A 21,090-nucleotide genomic window follows, 5' to 3' on the forward strand; every position below is an offset into this window, starting at 1 on the left:
TGAGCTTTAAGTGCTTAGAATTTGCAAGAGACTGATATATAGATAGTTGACTTAAATAAATCCCAAATCCTGGCTAAATGTAAACTTAGACTTATCATTACATTAAAGAGGACTAATCGACGTACTCCAAATAAATCCTATCCGCCTATGTTTCGGGCCTTACTGATGCCTAAGGATTCCTAACGGGTCGAACCTTAAGTGTCTACCATAAAACTGGGTAATATCTTGACTGGGCGAGTCAGTCCTGGGGGACAGGTGGTCTGACCACCGAATATCGACTCATCTCCGACTCTACGCAACTGGAGTTGTGCGGTAGTTTGTGTTTAAGGGGCTGAATGAGTGGGTATCTTGAGTGGCTTACCGGCATTCCCGAATCGAGTTGGCCGAACCGCGTGCTACGCCAGGACTCCAGGATGAGGAAACCTGCATAGATTTTACCCACTGACAGTTTGCCCTTGTTGAGCTGATCGCTGGGCGGCACCAGCAGGTTCAGCATCTTCTTCGCCTGCAATGGCCAGATGTTCGTGATGGTCTCCCGCAGTTCCATGTCCGCCTGGTCCATCTCCTCAGCTGATGGTTAGATGAATATGTTAAGTATAGAGCATTATATTGATTCCATAAAGAACATAAACCCAAATTACACAACACAAATCTATAAATTCTAAACATGCCATTTTGTTTCTTTAAAATTGATATACTACTATATAATACAAGTGAAACATGCTAAATAATTATACATTGACTATCAGTAGAAATACATACGCGCTCTCATTTTGATGCTGAGATTCTCACGAATCAAAGCGAATAACGTTGTGGTGAACTGAACTCTCAATTCATCGTCCAATGGCATATTCATTCTAATCAGTTTCTTGTAGGCCAGTCGGTTGGGACACTTGTTGCCAAAACCCAACGGTGGATCCATGTTCTTCAGCATGTCGTACATTTCCGTGTAGTGTATTTTTCCACTAGTTATCCGGGGAACACAACAAAAGTTAGATGCTTAGTTGGTTAGTACCTCAGCTCGGGGAACTTGTTCCGCAAAAAGATCATATCTATAGTCGAGTGTACAGACTATGACTCACCCAGCACTCACATTTCAACTGCTATTCGTGAAATGTGAATACCGGGCATTAACAGTGTAGATAATCGTTTAAATTGGGTAATATCGGACATATTTTGAGTCTCAGACTGGTTTATTTCATGCGAGGAAAAAAGTAAAGAAAAATTAAGTACTCGGCATTGCATTTTACCCAATCCTTCGGCATTTTCCGGTCGTTAGATAGGACTTAAGCTCAACTTGTGCACAAAGCCGCTCGGGAGCGATGTCAACCAACGAGTATGAATCAAATACGACCAAATAATAATCGTTTAATATAGAAAGACAGCCCAGATTGGCTTAAATTTCTCCTGCTCGAATGACAGAAATCGAGTGAAATCAAAGTGAAATCATAGGATAAGAACATAAAATCTGATTTTGAGTGGTTGGTGGGGTAAATGTGGCATGTGTTGTTGGTGATGCTGATTATATTAAACAGATAATTACGTCGCATTTGGATCATATTCCGCCCATATGCGCACAAATTCGTCTAAGTGATGGGCACCCAATATGCTGGAGTCCCTGGTGAGATAATCGAAATTATCCATGATGACGGCGACGAACAGATTGAGCATCAGGAAGGAGCAGAAGAATATAAACGATACGAAGTAGGCGTAGGCCAGTGTGGATCCGCAGTACTCCCCAGGTGCCTTCTCGGCGTCATCGTCGCAGGCCTTGCCCTTCAAACATGCCAGCATTATGTTGGGCCAGGCCTCGCCAGTTGCACACCTGTGTGTCGTTCAGTTACATATACAACAATATACAACATGGTTAATTAATGCGGCTTAGTCGTGCCCAGACTTACGGCTCTACATGTGCGATTGATTGGTCGGTACGAAAATGCACTTGATGTTTATAAAATGGGTCGGTTCGCAACTACTGACCAACTTCTAGGTATTTACAGATACCTGGCACTCGAAAGCGCCAGGCTGTTCAAGTGTATATACATACGGATGGGGGGACGGCGGGGGTATGGTATATCGGGAACTGAACGATGTTATCGGTATAAAGCTTACTCTATATATGATTACGAGGTATACGTATGCACTCTCTTCAAGGCTAGTTGCTATCTACCTATCTATCTAGCCTAGATATCTACGAGCGATGGACACATATTGCTATATATCTCAGGGATCGCAAGGATTGCATAGTACGAGATACATACTATCGCAGCTATGCAGCTTGTTCAATTACCCTGAAATATATGGCTTTCTCATAAATTACCATTAAATTAGTATTAAGCTTACAAATTCTCAATTACACATTAAATATATATGCTATAAAGTTAGGCCGTTCAGTAAACGAAAACAATTTGGAATTGGTATGATTTTCAAAATTCTGACTCTGGTTATATGTTCAGAATTGCTAGGACTATTTTTTTCTCAGTACACACTATAACGATTGATTTACATACAGACTAAGCTACGGTTTAAAATTACTTATGGTATTCCGGACAAACGGATATTTATGCCAATGGGAATTAATGTTTTTATTCCTACAGTCTTTTCATACCTAGAGTTATGGTGTTAATAATGGAATATGATGATATGGATTTCATACAGACATATTTCAATCGAGAGTTCTATTAACTTTGCTATCGATATAGTTATGTAGATATAGAAAATTGTAAGTTGGGATGGGCGTCAAAAATCGTTTTGCGACGTACAAGTATATAACAGCTATATATGTATGTATGTTTATATAAGTAGCTATAACGTAAATTACCAGCAATACTGTAAAACTATTGAACTTTCATTTAAATCTCAACTGATTAACTGCAATAACGAAAAGTGCAAACTTTGAAAAATCAAGCTGCGCTCAAATTTAGTAATTTTTGAATAATATATGTAGCTCTACAGGTTTGTAAATACATTGATATTACATACATATATGTATACGTATATTCCAGTTTTGTTGAATCAGTGTCACAACTCTAGAACTCAATCTACTTACACAGGTATCAAAGAACTTGAATTGTTGTTTTACGCAAAACGAATGTATGTAATGAAATTGGTTCGAGATCTGAGTGGTTTTATATTGTAGTTATGGATTTACCACCGTTTATATGGCTGTCACAAATCCGATTTACTCCGCGATCAGCTTGGAGAACCTCGAAAAAGTTACAATTCATCGTACTAGAAACCAATAAGGGTTACATAAGTATATGCTAAGAGAGTCGTTCTAAAATCTAGATTTTTCTATGCATGACTTCGAGTTAAATGAGCTAGGCTATTAGTAGTTTGAAATTATTTTGGGAGAATCCGAAAATGGGCTAGGACTTAAAGATCTCTATTAGACGAATATATCCCATTAAGGCTACGAATCTCTAAGTATCTAACTCACACATATCGTTGTTTCTAGGGTTTTTCACTTTCCAAGGTGCTAACCACCAGGACCCTATCGCTACTATTTAGTTATAGGATATGTTAGATCGCGACTGAAACGAGTATCTATCAATGCGAACATATGGATAGTGGTAAAGTTAAATTATGCTAACTTGTATTATATGTATAACTATTAACTTAATTACTGAGAGACGAAACTTTTTGTTGGGTTATAACAAATGACTGGAGAGATCTAGGAGTTACGTACCTGAATAGCAACATGACGCCTTGAATAAATGATTGGAAGTTGTTGTGTCTAGTAATGGAATTTTCCACCGTACCTAGTTTGATATTCCCGAACACCTATTCACGATTCAGATATCGGTAAAGAATGCATTGATTATTGGTTCATTTTTGTTTAGTAACTGAAATGGTTAAGTTATATTCGTTATACACATTACACAGATTTAGATTCGCCTCCACCTCAATAGTATTCAATATTCTCCACAATGCTGTCTCTACTACCAATGCAAAACCCGCGAATCCTGACCAAAAAAAAATATATATAGAACGGCAAATCCATGTGTGAGTGATTCAGGACGATCAGGATCAGGACTACAATGTGTGCCCACTTTCCCCGATTTGCAAAGTCGATGTGGATGTGTAGGTGTGTTTGATTGGATAGTTTGGGAATTGAGTTGCATAGCTAAAACTCTATGACAGTTAACATTGGAACGGGAAACGCTTATTTCATTTACTCAGCAGCTCACGAATCCAGTAAATAAATTCAAGTTTCGGGTTATTAAAAAGCTTACTTAACGAGGTTACCGAATTTATAAATTATACTTATAAGTGTGCTATTTACTGAACCCACAAAAACTAAAGCCAAATGATAATTAATGCAAACAATAATGACTTCTGGATACCACAAAGAAAAGCAATTCCTTAAACCTTCAAATGCATTTGGCATGTATACTATTAACGAGTTTAGTTAATTTACTTTATACGTTTTTCCTTTTAAGCTGCGTGTTTTTTTACAATAACTTCCGAACAATAGATAAAATATTTATACAGTTGACAAAATCTGAGCATCTTTGATTGAAGCATATCTACTAAATAATTTAAAAATACATCATTGTTACAATATTATGAATCTGTTATTGCTTAATCGATTTTTTATGCTAACTCGATTCGATTTGGGAAATTGGGAAAGTTTTCAGCTTTTTAGATGCACTACTGGCATCTTTGCAAACACACAAATATTAAAGGGAAAATAACTTCATTAACTAGCGCATCTATGTACAACATTAAAATAAAATGTGCTATGGAAAAGCTACATTCACATTCGATTAGTGATAGAAACGAGTTCGGGATAATGGAAAGGTATAAAAATCAAAGCTACCAATAGCATACGAATATGTAGCTCGATTCAAAGTCACAAATCTCAACTGCAACTGCAAACAATACGGATCAAACAACTTTCAAACGCATACACTGTTTCCACGATTTTTAGCGAATATGCATAAGCTTTAAGGGTTTTTCTTTTTTTTATTCGAACAGACAATGGATTGATGGTTATAATTTGGTATTTTAGATTATGGAAAGTTGAGCACAACCACAGCGGATGGATGCCCTCTAGTATAATTACACCGACCGAATCCACCACAATCGTAGGATTATTTCGAATAATGACTCGACATATGACTACGTTTTGATGTTGAGTAGAGTATATAGGTGACTGTGGTGCCTTTATCGTTTTGGGTATTCGCTATTGAGTTACTATTGCTAACTAGGTTACAGTTCTCGTTTACCGAAAGAGCAGCATGATTCCACCGGAGAACGACTGGAAGTTATTGTGGCGGTTGAGTTGCGTGTCCGGATCATATCTAATGTTGCCGAAAACCTTTTGGTTTGATGTAAACATTATAATTGAATTGAATAGGCATTAAATGGGTCCAGCATTCATGTATTTGTATTATTTGCTTCAAACGAAACCAATGTCCTCGTTTTTTTTCTAATCTAGAAGGCTAGTTCAAAAAGTAACTAATGCAAAACCAAACAAGAAAACTAGTTACTTATTCTACGTGATATTTATTTGTAGATCACCCGAATATTCAACCCCAAAAAGCATTTGACAGTGGAGATAGCCTATTTAACCCTAGCTAAAAAAAAGCCCACCAGTGTTTATCGTTAATCGTTTTCGGAAATCAGGATTTCCGGTTTTTGACTTACCTGCATGCCGATAATGGCGTATATGAAAAATAGCATTGCTATAAGCAAACAGACATAGGGAAGTGCCTTAAAGGATTGCACAAATGTCCACAGAAGAATTCGAATCGTGTATCCTTGACGAAGTAATTTGATAAGTCGCGCCGCTCGAAATAAACGCAGGAAGCCGACGTTGATTGAGTTCGACTGTAAAATATTATTGGCCAAAGGAAGAGAGTCGAAGAGATAAACAAACAAATAAAAAAACGAGAGAGAGAGAAAACAGAACGGATAAGGAAATTGGCATTAGACTGGTTTCAAGTTCCCATCATTACAGTGCGAATTCAATGAGCTCGGCTCACGGAATCCAGGGAACTCGGGAAACTCAAGGATCTAGAAGGCGTCGCCATCGATCTACGTGATTCGATGCATTTCAATCTAAGCTATCGATTGGTAGTAGTAAGCAGTAGGTAGTAGTAAGTGGGTAGTTAGTAGCTCGTTCCGTTAGTAGCAGTAGGTAGTTAGTAAGAGTAGGTTGTAGTTGGTGAGGTGCAGTAGTATGGTTTAGTAAGTAGTAAGTAATAGGTAGAGAGTTACATACATAGAAGTGGCAGTAGTAGTTTCTTGGGTTAGTTGTACGTTACAATCAAAGTAAACAATTGAAGCTATTTTAGTTAGTTGTTTGTTCTATCGCAAAAGGAACAGAAATGAATTCAAAGCAAAGACAATCCAATTTGAATTTACTGATAGTATGTTTATATAGAGGCCAAATGCTAAACAAAAACTTGTCTTTTAAACCATTTGTACAGCAAAATTGTAATATACAAATTCTTTTTTTTTTTTTGGTTTTCGCAAAAAGTTAATCAGCAAAAAGAAAAGTAATCTATTTAATTAGTATTTTGTGCGTATCAGTGTCGGTGTCGTTCTGATTCAGTGTTTTGTGTTTAGATTATCACCCAAAAACATAGTGATTTGTGCGTGGGCATCTGCCAAATACTAATTAACAAACTGTACGGAGTAGAAAAAATTACACATATTATTTATTAGTTTGTTCGTCTAAGGAAGCAATTTGGAAGAGCGATGTTTGTGCGTGGGTACTTAATAGTTTGTATTTAAAAAATTGTATTTTGTTTTTTTTTTTCGTCTAATCTAATCGTCCCAAGGTAAAAGTGGAACATGCGAGGCGTGTTCTACATATGTGTACGTAAATTGAATTTGAAATGGGCCTAGGCTGGCGAAAAACCAATTGGACAGTACAACAGTTAGGTAAGTTATGTACAATGAAATTCTCGATTTGTGAAGAAAGTGAACGTTGCAGTACTAGTTGCTTGTACACGTTGGGTTTGATTCGGTTTTTCGACGGGGCTTTGGCCAAAATATTTTACGAATCAGCTGTTGAAATCGTCGCATGGGCGGATGCAAGCCAGGGTTGCATTTAACCCGGTATGCGTCCGATCATGCGCGATGTGAATGTGGCATTAAGTGGCGGTTAAAATGTAACCGCCACATCAACCGCTGATTTAAGGACGCATACCGCCTCACCGTGGGATCTGCATTGATAAATCACATTCGACTCGACACTGTAGAACATGGAATTATTTATATATATATATATATATATATACTATTGGTGGTTATATTAATATTGCGTATGTACACTGAAACAAACAAAATTGAATTCAATACCGAACGGCATTGATAACTGGGTAGTCCTGAAAACGCGATGAATTGTTATTCGAAAAAGATTAAAGTTGAAAGTTATTAACATTATTACACTAAGGCGTAATCTCTTTCGGATCAATTTAGGCCAATTTCGGGATTACCCTATTGCCAATCCCGTACGGATGTGAATTTGGTGTGAGTACTTAACTAATGAGTTTGCATATACTTAAAGTTAGAGAGTGTGTATATAGAGACTACGGAGTCTAGAGCGGATGAGGGATATTAGATGTTTGAGTAGCAAGTGGTGACACTACAGTGTCCTCGTTGCCTGTTGCAAAAACATTGGTGTGAAGTACGTGATCAAAAAATGAAAGAGACTCTAACGTCGCAGTGTACGTATCCAATGCCTCGGTCGAGGGTTATATACACGGGATATAGAATGGCATGAAAGCTAAGCAGAGAGGCTATATCACTACCTGGGATTCTGCACTCGGCTATATAGTAGTTGGAATAGCTCTGCGGGTTATGCGGGATACAGATTTAGATATAGACAGAGATTGAGGACAGTTCAATGAAGAATAATTCCACGCTGTTGTTCCTGGCGAAGATGTGAGTCTTGGGAAACTTGGGACGACGCACTTAAAAGTAACTTGGATGGACTAATCTAACCCAAAAATCGAAAATTATCGATGCGGATAAGTACACACAAGTATATATATTCATGATCACAACCCTGAATATACTCGCTCATTTATATATATATGTAAATATATATAAAGGTTTATATATGGTTAACTAGCTAAGAGTAATAACGTAGAGAGTGGGCGAACGAATAAACGAAAGTTAAACTTGAATCTACAGATGATTCATCGATGTGATCTACTCGTATATTAAGAATTTAAGTTCAAAATGGAAATTACAATTCGTGGCAAACATTCTGGTTGAAGTTAAGTTTCGCTAAATTTGCTAATTAGAGAAAAGAATTTTGTATAGTGTTGTGTTGTGGTTTTGTATCATATTGTATTGTTTGTCATCGTTGATGTTGGAGTTTTGGTTAGTTTTGAAAGTAGAAAGCTTGTTAGGATAGATTTGTTTACTTACATCCTGTTAGTCAGAAACCATTTTCAATTGAAATTTTTGGATTTGTTTTGAGACAAATCAATGTGCACACAACTCATAAACAGCACAAGAAACGATTCGTATATATATTTGAATATATATATATATATGTATATTTTTTTGACGACTCAGGCAATTGTTCAATCATTGTTGTAGTTGTTGTTGTTAGTTGTAGTAGTAGTAGTGGTTGGTGTTGTTGAATTTATCATTCAGCAGTTTGCAATCGATTGCAATCAGATATTCAGATTTGTAGTTCAGATCGTTGCAATTTACAAGACGAATAACAACAGGGAAATGTTTATGATAGTTTTTTGCATTCAATTGGTTTCGTTTTTTTTTTTGGGTTTCGTTTTTTTTTTCAGTGCAGTTAATATATACTCAGACGTTTGACGATCGATCAATCACAGGTCAAACGAAATTCGTTGGGCGGCGTTCAATTTGTTGATTTACGTAATGGTTTTAACACAGTTTTTGTGATATTTTCGTTTCGTTTCGATTCGTTTTTTTTTTTTTTGTTTTTTTGAAAAATACAGAAAACAAATAAAGTAGAGTTGAAAATTAGTAGGACAAGTTTTCTGCAGTTTCTAGCAGGTATACAAAGATAGATCAAGATCAATATCAGTAAGCAGAGAGTTTTCTATGTTGTTGTGTGTAAATTATGTATGTCATTGTTCTAGTGTCTCGATTGTTTTCTAATTCATTTGGTTGGGGAAATTACAGCTCAGCAAGGGTCTAAAATTTGATATATTTCTATTCACGCAGATCGGCTTAGCTATGCTAGGCATTTGTTTTATATTCACTTCTACAAGGGCTGTTATGTTCGAGCACAGAATTGTATTTATTAAAAATGAATTGAAAACAGAAAAGAGAGAGAGTGGAAGGTTGATAGACGAAATTAATTACGAAAACCGAAAGTTACCTCGGATAATAGCATTCGTTTATTTTTTTTTTTCATTTTTTTGGTACCTCTCTTACCCAGGACTTGACTTTTGTAAGGACTCGCTGGATTTGTGGTGGAACAACCAATGCAAGCAACTATAACCACACATTTCAGCATTGGAAACTTCTTAAGCAGTTAAAAAGAATTGGGTTTGCGTGTGTTTAGTAAGCGGAAGCCAAATCTTATTGGATAGAAAAACTCCGAGTGAATTGAACGATCAAAACCGCAAATGTGTGAGTGACTCGAGTTAATGGTTATACCAGAATGTGTATCTGAAGGTGCAAAATGTGAGTGGAACATGCAGGAGATGTAACGAAAGCTAATCCAAAACCCTACTAAAAAGTTGCAGTCATGGTGGTGAAAGATGTGAGCATAGCAAAACTGAATGTGGCGGTGTTAAATAGAATTGTTTTTTTGGGGGGCATTAGTTTACTTTCTTATTGAGGCGGGAGGAGTAAGCATATCTGGAAAGCCATCCTGTGACTAATGATAGAGAGAAACTACTGGCTGAGCCGGCGAAAACATTACCCAGAGAGAAAACTAGCAGGAGCAGGCGGAAAATGGGCTGGGGTTTTCTCAATCAATCACAGACGAAAAAAAAAAACTAAAGACCAGACAGTAGTATTTGAAATCATGCTTTTGAAGAGTCAAGTTTACGATTGGTTCAAGATCAACAGAATTCAATAGACGTACTATATGTTAAAGGTTAATCCATTCTGAGCCTTTTTGCTGATTTTTTTATGTAAGTACCTCTTTGGTTGGCCTCAATGCAATTTACTCGCTGACTTCGAATGCGGCTACTTACAGTTACTGATCGACTGTTGGGCAGCTCAGAAAATACCTCATCCGATGCACAAGTTCGATGTGATAATGATGGCAATGATGCTGATTTTGATCAGGATTTGGTTATATATCGTTTTATATATCGAATAGTTTCTCGAAGCATTATTCAATATCGGATGTTCTCAGGTTAAAAGAGGGTTTGCGTATATTTTAAGTGTGCGTGATTGACGACAGTATGAGTGAGCGCAACGAGTTTTGGGTTGTGTGTTCTGGATTGGTGACGAATGTCGTGAAATTGCAATATCGATTAAACCAAAGAAGTCCATGTGCACTGTTAACCAAACGGAAGCAAGTGGATCAAAACTCGAACAAAAGTTGCATAATGCGTATGCATACTGTAGGCACTTTAAGATCAACACCATTGGTTCAGCAAAGGGTCTTACTAAAATTAAGAGCCAGATATAACTAACTTACAGCTGTAATTGGTCATTGATAAGCTCAACAGCCTGAAGCAGAATATTTTGTTATCGAATCCTTTAGTTGTTCATGATCTCTTGCTCTTTTTTATTCAATGATTACACTCAAATCATTTATGAATATGTACTAACTATAACCATTTCAAAGCAATTTGTTTTGTATTTATATTTATATTGTAAATAAAACTTCGGCCTTTTTATTTAGGATGCTTAATCAAAGCCTAGGATTTAGGATTGTGAAATATTGATGAAAGCAAATATTGCAAGGACTTTTAATTGAGCTTCCAAACTCCCAAGGATTTGATAACACATATACATATGCATGGGTCACCCTTTCGCTGTACATTCCGCCATTATCTTACGCTTGACTATATAAGCCTATATAAGCAACTTTTTACAGGAGACAGAAAAGACAGTTTATAGGTAACCATAAAATACAGATAGATATAGTGACAGACAGAAAGACACAGTAGCAAGTACAAATCGCAATGTAGTGTGCTATGCAACAGAAAATCTGATTGCCAAATCGGAAACGGAAATGAAAATAGGAAATTTAAGCAAGATGGATCAACTAAGTTAAATTAGTATATATAGTGTCGCACGGAAAAATTGAGCTAATGGTCGGTGAGTTAATTGTGATAATTATTGTGATAAGAACTAAAATGAAACTAGGTAGATGTTCTTAGGCACAAAGAAAATGATAGAGAAGTTAATAGAGTTAGAGGATCGTAATTAATAAGCTTTTCTTAAGGTGGAAGGCCATTACTTATCGTTTTAAGCATTTTAAGAATCTAAGTTCATCGATTGGTATTGGAATACACATTGAAAACTTTTTGGATAAATGCAAAATCAGTGTAGACAGTGTTTCGTACTTACATCGTGCTGCAGGTTGTGTCGTTTGGTTGTACATTTTGTAATCGATGTTCGGATGTAGTTGTTGTTGATGATGATATATAGAGATATAGCCACGTTCACACATACACGGACACCGGGCACCGGAAGCCGGGCACATATGTGTGTGTGCACGTGCAAGGATGCGATTATGCATGTGTATATGTGCGTGCACGCGGTTGATTAACAGACACAGTAGCAGGACATACACATACACATGCATGGGATTGGATTTGATTCGATTTGTTCAGATGATTGATCATTTGTAATCGACATTGTTGATCGATTGTTTGATTAATTTGGTCGATTAATTCGATATGTTGATTGATTCGATTCGATTGGAATTCCATTTCAGATTTTGATTGATTTCATTTGATTTTTGTTCACATTTTGCATATAATAATCGGTTGAATTTGATTGGTTCAGTGAGTTGATATATAAATAATTTGTTTTTTTTTTTTTCATATACAAATTCGTGATTTGGTGGCATTGGTGATTGTGGTAGTGGGTCAGTGGATCGGTGGATCAGTGGATCAGTGGTACAGTGGTTGGTGGTGGTTTTTGGTGATCGAGAGAGACATATATAGAGTTTGTTGCACATTCATTGCATTTGGTATTTGTAATTACATAGATGGTATTGTTGTTATTGGTTGTATTTGTTTTTGTTGTTGTTGTAGTTGTTTGTGTTGAAGTTATTATTGTTTGAACGTTGATTGAATTCGATTTCAATTCATTCCCGATGTGGCCAATTGCAAAGGACATATAAAACGTGGCGTTCGCATATATAAATTACATTATATATAGGATAATTGTACACCAGTGTATAGATGTGGAGATTGGCGTGAGTTATATATATGAAATTACACATTTTTTGAGATGTGTGCGTGGGTTTTTTGGATTGTTGTCATTATTGTGTAGATATATAGTTATATATATCATTGCGTGAGTGATTATTATATATTTTATGTAATTTATTTTTTTTATTTGCATTCATCGAAACATATTTTTGGATTGATTCGGATTGGGTTTTCCCGATTTTGAAACCACATTTGGTTTTTGGTATTCGTACATAAATAAATATGGAAAAGGAAATCAAAAAAGATATATGATTATTAATTTCTGTAATTTGTGATGTTTTGTTTCGTTGTTGTTTGATTTGGTTATACTGATTGTGTGTTTTCGATATCATATTCATAAAAAAAAAACCAACATAAATTCAGGTATAGGTGTTTGAATGTAAAAGGATAATTGATAAAACATGTTAAAACAGTGGGTGTAAACTGTACTGTCCTTGCCATCTGTGCATAGTGCCAAATCCTGACTGTTGCGCTGGATAAAAATACGACTTAATGCTAAACGGTAAAGGCCCGCAAAAAATTGTATTAGATATATGGTTTAAAAGTCCGCAAAATCGGACGAACTTAGCTGATTCCCCCTGTTAAAAGCAAATCGTTGAAATGGTTTTCAAGAGCCAGATCCAAAAGCTAATGACTCTTGAAAGATGCTAACTGGAGCAAGCATTTTTCAAATCTTTTTCCCTGATTCTCTGAATTCTTCGAATAAAATATTGGTTTGCAAAACAACATTCGTGTGTATGAGAGCCTAACGTTGGTTACGAAATTATATAGACTTAAAGATACACCCGAGATGCATATGAACATACGCATCGGGGTAATCATATAGATACTTATTTTAGATATATTCTTCTTTCTTAGTTGAGTGTTCTTGGTAAGGTGTGCTTGTGTCAAAGTTCAAGTGTAGACTTGTATCTTGGCAAAATAATGAAGCTAGATACATTTGTTATTAGGTTTGGCATTACATTGTTTCTTGTCTTGCAAAACGGCACAGAAATCGAACACAACAATAATATGTATGCTCTGGGTTGTGTAATGACAAGCAACTGATAATTACCCCGAATTCCATCCAAAGTGCATCCACAATACTGCCCAAAACGGTGATTAAATCGAATATGTTCCACGGGTCCTTGAAGAAGTTCTACAACGCGATCGAATTCAGATTATGTATTATTATGCAAAGTAATAGACAGTAATTAATAATACCAAAAGGTAGCTGGCTTTCCCATTAAAGAATATTAATAGTCACAAACACTCACCTTAACACCGAATCCAATGATCTTCAGCACCGTTTCTACACTAAACATTCCGGTGAATCCCATGTTGATGTACTTCAGCGACTTTTCGTACATGTCTCCCTGATTGTGATACTGTGGAGATTTACAGATATAATCAGATACAATATATATACGATTTGGACATAGAATCGATAGCAGATTAGTATACATTTTGCCAAAGTGCTTCAAGGCCCAGAAACTTACCTTCATCATCAGCAATAGGGTATTGAATACGATCAACATCATAATGAAGTACTCAAAAGGCGTTGACACCACAATTCGCCACACCTTATACTTGAAGGTGTTCCGATTCTTGGGCATATAGCGTTCGAGAGGTCGTGCTCCTATAGTAAAATCGATGCAGGATTTCTAGAGTGAAGAGAAATGTAATTATGCAGATGAATTTCGGATGTCCTTGAAGTGACGCTCGTGGCTAAATGCATTGCACAATACATTTTGTACCAAACGTTAACATCTTAAATGTTAGTAACACATTAATTCGAATACCAGTTGGTCATTTACAAATGGGATTTCAATTCTATATACACACATTAATCATCAACATCGATTTTAACCACTACATTTCGTTACCAATTTCAACAAATCATTTCAAATCAAAAAAAAACACAAAAAATATATATTAATAGGTATATGCAAATTGTTTTGAAGCAAAATAAAAAGTTCTACCCCCTTAGTTAAAGGCGAATAATACATTCATCTAACACATGCCCAATTTGAAATTTATGGTTTTACTTTCGAGTTTTGTCTAGCAGGATGTGTCTGTATTTGGATGGCACAAAAAAAAAAGGGATCACCCATTTAATCGCAGCTCCAGATTTCCGAAAACAAAAAGTTTAAACTAATAATACACATTTCTTACGATAGTTCTTCTAATGGCGGATGTTGTAGAATGCATACTTACAATCGTCTTTGTTCGCGATTTGCGATTTGATGGACAACGCGCGTTTGAAAAGCTTTGGCAACTGACTTTACGATACAGATCGTTAAATATTCCAAAACTAATGCGGAATATTTAAGGACTATCGTGTGTGAAATGATATATCTCTATTTTCCGGTAAATGTTCACTATTTATATCAAAAACAAAGGCAACTAATCGAGGCTTCTAAGCGAATGTACATAAATATTTATATGTATATATGGTTCTGGGGACTAAGGACTAAAGTCGTTTTGAGGCCCACCAAAATACACGGGAATCTATGGGCGGATCTATACGCAAGTATATATATTCAAACATATATGTAGAGATATATGTATATGGAAAGAGAGTGTTTTTTTTTGTGGTAGGTGTTATTGGGGGACATCCACAACGAAGGGCGAAAAAGCAAGGCAAACATTTCGAGTTCATACATATGTATGGAGCTAGACTAGGTTTTACGTTCTTGGATTTGGACACATTCGATGTACGAGTATTTGGCTCAGTGTACAGTGTGTACTTGTTGTGTTGGAGAGTTCGTTGACTTATAGGTATTTATAAGTATATTTTTGAAAATTAGTAGTTTGTTAGTAGTAGGCAGTTGTGGTAATGTCGATAGCGGGCTTTTACGAGTTAGTGAAATGTACGTGCAAATCAATCAATTCAGTAATAATTAACTTTAACTTTGTTAATGGTTTTTTTGTTTTTTTTTTTGGGTTTTACATATACGACTAGCAGTACATTACACACACAACACACACATATTTATAAGCAGAGAGAGAGAGACGGAGAAAGGTAGAGATTTGGACTCACATATGTAGGTATTACGGGTCGAATGGGTGTGGCTCACCTGATTTTTGTCAATTTCGCCATCTTGTAACTCAGCTTCGCCTTGCTCTTGAAACGTAATAATAATCAAGGCGACGAATATGTTGACGAAGAAGAACGGAAATACAATAAAATACACAATATAAAATATGGACATTTCGATCCGGAAATTTTGGATTGGACCCCTATCTTCATAAGTGGCAGCCATTGAGTGTTGCAAGACCCTATTATTCGTATATTCGTATATTCGCAGTTCATTCGGAATCGAGTTCGATCGATTTCGAGATCGATGTGGAATGCATTTGTCGTTTTGTACACGGATGTGTGTGGATGGACATTCAGGTGCAGTTGTTATTGTGTTGTGGATTGTTGAAGAAAGAGAGGCAAAAGATATCAGTTAGCTATGTCTTCCATTTCGATTTGTTCATCCGACAGATAGACAGATAGAGAGTTCGATAGACGGGATACAGATACATTTTACAGATACATATAACAGTTGTAGATAACAGTTGTAGAATGTAGATATAGCGGGGGGAAGTATACAATATTCGATCTTATGAGCTATAACAACAACAACAAATTGGCTTACTGTGGCCATCCCTCGCCGGTCTGAACGGCGAACAGGGTCAACATCGCAGCGGCAACATTGTCGTAGTGAAAGGCCCGGGGCTTCCAGACCCGTAGTTCCTGTCTTGGCAGCAGTTCGTCCTCCTCGTACTTGAAGTACGAGCCCCTTTGGTTGCGTATTTAAGGGTTTTTTTTTGTTTTTTTTTTTTTTCGTTTTCGGTTCAATGGGGGTTTTCATGTTTATGGTGTGGTTTAGTCAGTTAGTTATGTGGATTTATATTAGTAATTTGATTGAGACTCATTTGAGAAAATACCAAAATAAGGTTTGCACATTAAACACTAAGTTCAAAACGAAAAAAATATAGCAATGAAACTAAAGTTTGGCAAGCATCTAAAACGGAACCGAACATCAATTGGGAATCGTTGTTTTGTACTAGGTTTTTTTTATTTCCTTATGTTTTGTAGCTTTTGAAATCTTAATGGAGTGGAGTGGTGAAATGATTTTAATGTGAAATCGAAGTCTAGTAAACAGAACGACAGTTAGTTTTCTATAGAAACACATACTGGGGTGCCGTAAAAATCGTTAGCGATTTGGAAAATCAATGTGTGCCGCAAGATATTCAAGATTTTAGGACTTCTGTCTTATGTACTACCAATATATTTCAGGATTTTTTGACACCCCTTGATTTTGAGTCGATGAAATACGGTGGGCCTTGTTTTTTGTTTTTTAAAATGACATGACGGTTAGTCAGTGGTGCAAGAAGCTGCTGTCACATCTACATACTGCATTGACCTTGTACGAGTGGGCAATTTGACTTGGAATACGAAGGTTCAAACCAAATCAACACTCGATACGGTCTGAATAGGAAGGCGTACAAATAAAGAAATGCTCGAAAATTACTACATACAATAAAAAAAGGAGAAATTCTACGCCCATTACCCGTGGAATGGATGAATGGAACAAAAATCTATGGGTCGACTTGGAGCTGTGGATCAAAAGTAGAGCTCCCTTTTTACTGGGACTACGTGGTTCGTAGTTGGTAATTCGTGGTTCGGCCCGTTGTCGGTTCGGTGATGTGTAACAAAGCAGCTGCGCTCAAATGAATGGGTTCTCAACGTTAATTTAAAAGAAATCTAACTAGACTACACACCTAGTTCATTTAAAAAAAGGGTAAAATGCCAACGAAAATGTATTCGAAAACTTTAGCTGTCTGTTACGAGCCTGCACAGGCTCTATTTCCTAAAGTTGAACTCGAACCGATTTCAAATTTTGGGTACATTTTGAGTTACTCAAAAAAAAAAAAAGAACAGAACATTAACTTTCATCGCTGGCGGCGTATAGGCGTGAGTGTAAATGCTAGTGGGCGTTGGGATGTACGTGTACATATGTATTTGGTTTTTTAAGTAAAATTTTTATTAGATTTGATTTGGTTGTCAATTAGGGTTGACCACAGTTATTGCATACGAAGGCCAAACAGCTAAAACAAATCGATACTCATTGGCTTTTGATAGTCGTTGAACGTCCCTCGGTTGCAACGCAAGTATCGTGCTTTGTTTTTCACTTCTCAACAGCGTCGAGTGTAAGAAATACGCGGTGTTATATAATAATATAATACACATAATGATACTCTTTATACACACATAACTTGGGAAAGAGCGCTCGTCATCTAGTTGGATATAGTCTACTACAAAATATGGTTACGATTCCTACGATAGCACTATTCTTTTTTTTTTTTTTTTTTTTTTTTTTTTTTTTTTAACAGATCGAACATACAAATAATGGCGTGTATGTATGGATGATGGCTAGATATTGGGATACACACGTACTACTTGGTTTGCAGAAAAACTTTGGAGTTAAAGAGGAAGCCAGGACCTTGGGCAAGAACTGAAATTCGAACTGGGCAGGTGGACTGCGTCTGGAGCTTCTTCAAATATTCGATCTGAGTTACCCTATCTAGTAGTCTAGTCTAAAGCGGTCCGTGGACTGCTATGCGCGTGCTTATTAAGAAATCTTCTGGTAGTAATATGGACTCTTTGGTATTTGGAGAATACCCAATTTGCAAGTAAAAATGAAACATTTAAATATTGATATAATTATGGTAGTACGCAAGCTAAACGCGAAGATTCTTGGCTAGTTCCATTGGTATTGGTGTTACCCGAGCTTTGGTTTGTGAAGACAACATATACAAACATACACTGATACGGCTTAACTGATCAAATATACATATATAAAATAATTATAGAAAATTAGGCGTAACTGGTAAGGTATTTCAGGTGGCAACTAGAAACTGTAGGTTTGCATTTCTATATCACAGATGTTGGATTCGAACGCATTTTCTCTCTATATGCTTCTTTTTATCAGTCACTTTTTGATTCGGTTGGTTTTCTTTTTTTCTTTTTTGCCTCTTCTTTTCAATTTTTGTTTATGGTTAGTTTTGGGTTTTTGTTTTTTTTTTCTTTTTCTTTTTCTTTTTTATTGTGTTGTTTTTGGCCCGTTTAATCGCGTGACTGTTAATTAGACAAGTCAGGCAAGAAAAACATGGCGAGAAACTATAAAATGCTACTCTTACATTCTGTTAAATCAGTGCACCTTTTTTGGTTTCATGAAAACAAATATGATAATAGAACAAACGAAAGGGTAATAAAAATGCTCAGGTTAACGAAACAATCGTACAACACACATACAAAACAGGAATGGATCTGGAAATATATTATATAATATCCTAATTGCTCTCTATTAGGACCACTTCAAATTTATACATAAACGTGGGCATTCATAGTTATATACACTAAGCGGGATAGATTATCTAACAAAGGCCTCAACCTGCTTTCTCTCTGCATCGTTTGGTTTTAAATATCCTAGTTGCAAAAGCCCATCAAATATTAATTAAGCTATTCTGAGTGTTAAACTCGCAAGGAAGTAGAATATTTGTAAGCACAATGTCGAAATATTACAGCTAAACATCAATGTATTCGGAGTTTTGGGAGTGTTGTGTAGGCAAAGCACTCCTAAAAAATGCATCTGGCCTAGAAATGTATATAACTTGTAGTATTCATCCCTCACTCCCATCACCTAAAACCACAAGAAGTCTCTGGCTTTCATATGGGTTTAGAACAGTTGTGCAATTCCATCTATGATTTAACTATGTTGTGTAGAAAATAAACGTAGCACCACCAGGATTGTTTTACTCAGCATTTTAGAAGGCTGCCCTTTTAAGTAGGCAACATAAAATAGGATAATCGCTAGTCCTAACACACATAGCTAAACACATACATATGTATAATGATGCATCGGGTCGATTTGAAAGACATTTAGTTTGTTAAATTACTCACTTTAGCTCTACTGTAATAATTGGTGTTTAGGAAAACATTAAAGTTACATTATTTTCTACAACATCTAGTTAAGTCTTACAAACTATTGCACAGCCGACCAGTTAAAAAGTTATAGAAAAGTTGTATAGAGCCAAGGCAGTTTGAATGGGTGATGGAAGAGGGTGGTACTATTTGCTTGAACATAGCTATACATGTACGTGTAAGAGCCCAGAAAAATATCGGGAAATGTACGTACGAGTGGGTGGTATGTGTTCGTTCTTTCCGGATCTATAAGCTACATATGTTTCGAGGTATTTTCAATCATCTAGTTGTATAAATGGACCTTAGACAAAGAAACACACAAAGTTAGCAAGAGAGACAGATAGAAAGATAGTCATAGAGAGCGTGTTTTTTGTGGTAGAAAGTAGGGAAAGCTAGAGCGCTACAATGTAACGCGACTATACGATTGTATTGGATTAAATGGTCGAGATGGTAAATCAGAAAAACCGAAAATAGAGATCACTACGGTGGGACAATGATATTGAAGTTGGCATCTCGGCCGGGGTTCCTATGGCAAAATGATAAACGAATAATAGAAAATAATAGCGACACAACATTTGGAAAATCAAGAATAAGATTACGAAGAACTTAGGTAAGCGAACGAACAGTTTGGTAAACTTTGAATTGAATATAAATGTTACTTACTGGCACTCTGCGGAAGTATGTTTACTTTCGTCCGTACAATAAAAAAATTTTCCATTGAACAATTGTACTCCAATAACAGAAAATATAAATTGAAACAATATGTACACGATTAGAATGTTAACAACATTTTTCAATGAGTTCACGACGCAATCAAACACGGCTTTCAATTTCGGTACACGCTTAATGGTCTTCAATGGGCGTAGTACACGCAATACCCGAAGCGATTTAATAGTCGATAAATTTTGTCCAGCGCTGCTACCGCTCATATCGAAACCGAAACTAACAGCAGCGCATATAACGACCACAGCATCCATAATATTCCAGAATTCTCTTAAATAGCTGCCAGGGTGCAGGATCACACCCAAGTCTACAATTTTCAGCAACATTTCTATCGTGAATACGCCGGTAAATGCATAATCGAAATAATTCAATATCTTGTTTCGCCTCGAGTTCTCACGAACGGGATCTTCGGCTGCTAATGCTATTGATGACATTGAGATGACAACCATAATGAAGAAATCAAAATATGGCAAATTAACCACCCAATGGGCGCCGCGTCGTATGCTGTATAAGTCGTACGTTATCGTTATCGTTATTCATTTTGAATTGATCGAATTCATCATCGGTGGATAGGTTTTTAAATTGGTTTCGATTCAGTATTCAGTATATATGAATATATAGAGTTTGGTTTAATCATGTAATCAATTAGGATCATGGTCGTATTTTTGCATTCGGGATTGCGTCAAATTCGGTGGCAGTTTTTGTTTATTATATAGTTTTGATCGTTTTTGATTCGCAATTCGTTTTGGTGTGGGTAGAAAATTTCAAAGATTTTTGTTCAGGTTTCAATATCAAATCCGATTGTAATTTTCGCATTTTTTTTTTTTTTGGTTTTATTGATTTGTTTTATTTTTTTTGGGGGGTAACCGTTCATTTTTATTGAATTTGTTGATGGTTTTCATTTTTGTCATCATTCCAATTCGCATTGAATTTGTTTAGGTTTCGATTTAGTTTATTGTTTGTTTGAATTTTGAGATGAGTTCGTTGTTTATAATGAATTGTTGTTGTTAAGCAGTTTGTTGTTGTTTGGTTCGAAGTGTCGATGATTTTTTA

The 21,090-nt window shown here is 36.2% G+C and overlaps 1 protein-coding gene across 13 annotated transcripts in view; it reads right to left on the reverse strand.

Annotated features, from left to right (window-relative positions):
• The window catches only part of LOC117146675 (voltage-dependent calcium channel type A subunit alpha-1), a 49,088-nt gene that overhangs the window by 12,993 nt on the left and 15,005 nt on the right, over positions 1 to 21,090 (reverse strand). For 10 of the 13 annotated variants that reach the window (XM_033313027.1, XM_033313024.1, XM_033313026.1 and 7 more), the window contains exons 14-25: positions 19,978 to 20,541; positions 15,983 to 16,126; positions 15,416 to 15,617; positions 13,835 to 13,999; positions 13,613 to 13,723; positions 13,411 to 13,494; positions 11,485 to 11,490; positions 5,653 to 5,835; positions 3,689 to 3,783; positions 1,544 to 1,825; positions 763 to 965; positions 362 to 570 (exon numbers count right to left, since the gene is read on the reverse strand). In XM_033313027.1, the coding sequence (XP_033168918.1) occupies positions 362 to 570; positions 763 to 965; positions 1,544 to 1,825; positions 3,689 to 3,783; positions 5,653 to 5,835; positions 11,485 to 11,490; positions 13,411 to 13,494; positions 13,613 to 13,723; positions 13,835 to 13,999; positions 15,416 to 15,617; positions 15,983 to 16,126; positions 19,978 to 20,541 (2,248 nt within the window). Of the gene's footprint in view, positions 1 to 361; positions 571 to 762; positions 966 to 1,543; positions 1,826 to 3,151; positions 3,232 to 3,688; positions 3,784 to 5,652; positions 5,836 to 11,484; positions 11,491 to 13,410; positions 13,495 to 13,612; positions 13,724 to 13,834; positions 14,000 to 15,415; positions 15,618 to 15,982; positions 16,127 to 18,389; positions 19,616 to 19,977; positions 20,542 to 21,090 lie in introns of those variants that run through there. The other 3 variants (XM_033313034.1, XM_033313035.1, XM_033313036.1) reach the window with 3 other exon arrangements.

This window comes from Drosophila mauritiana, chromosome X (genome assembly GCF_004382145.1).
Source record: "Drosophila mauritiana strain mau12 chromosome X, ASM438214v1, whole genome shotgun sequence".
Classification (NCBI taxonomy): domain Eukaryota; kingdom Metazoa; phylum Arthropoda; class Insecta; order Diptera; family Drosophilidae; genus Drosophila; species Drosophila mauritiana.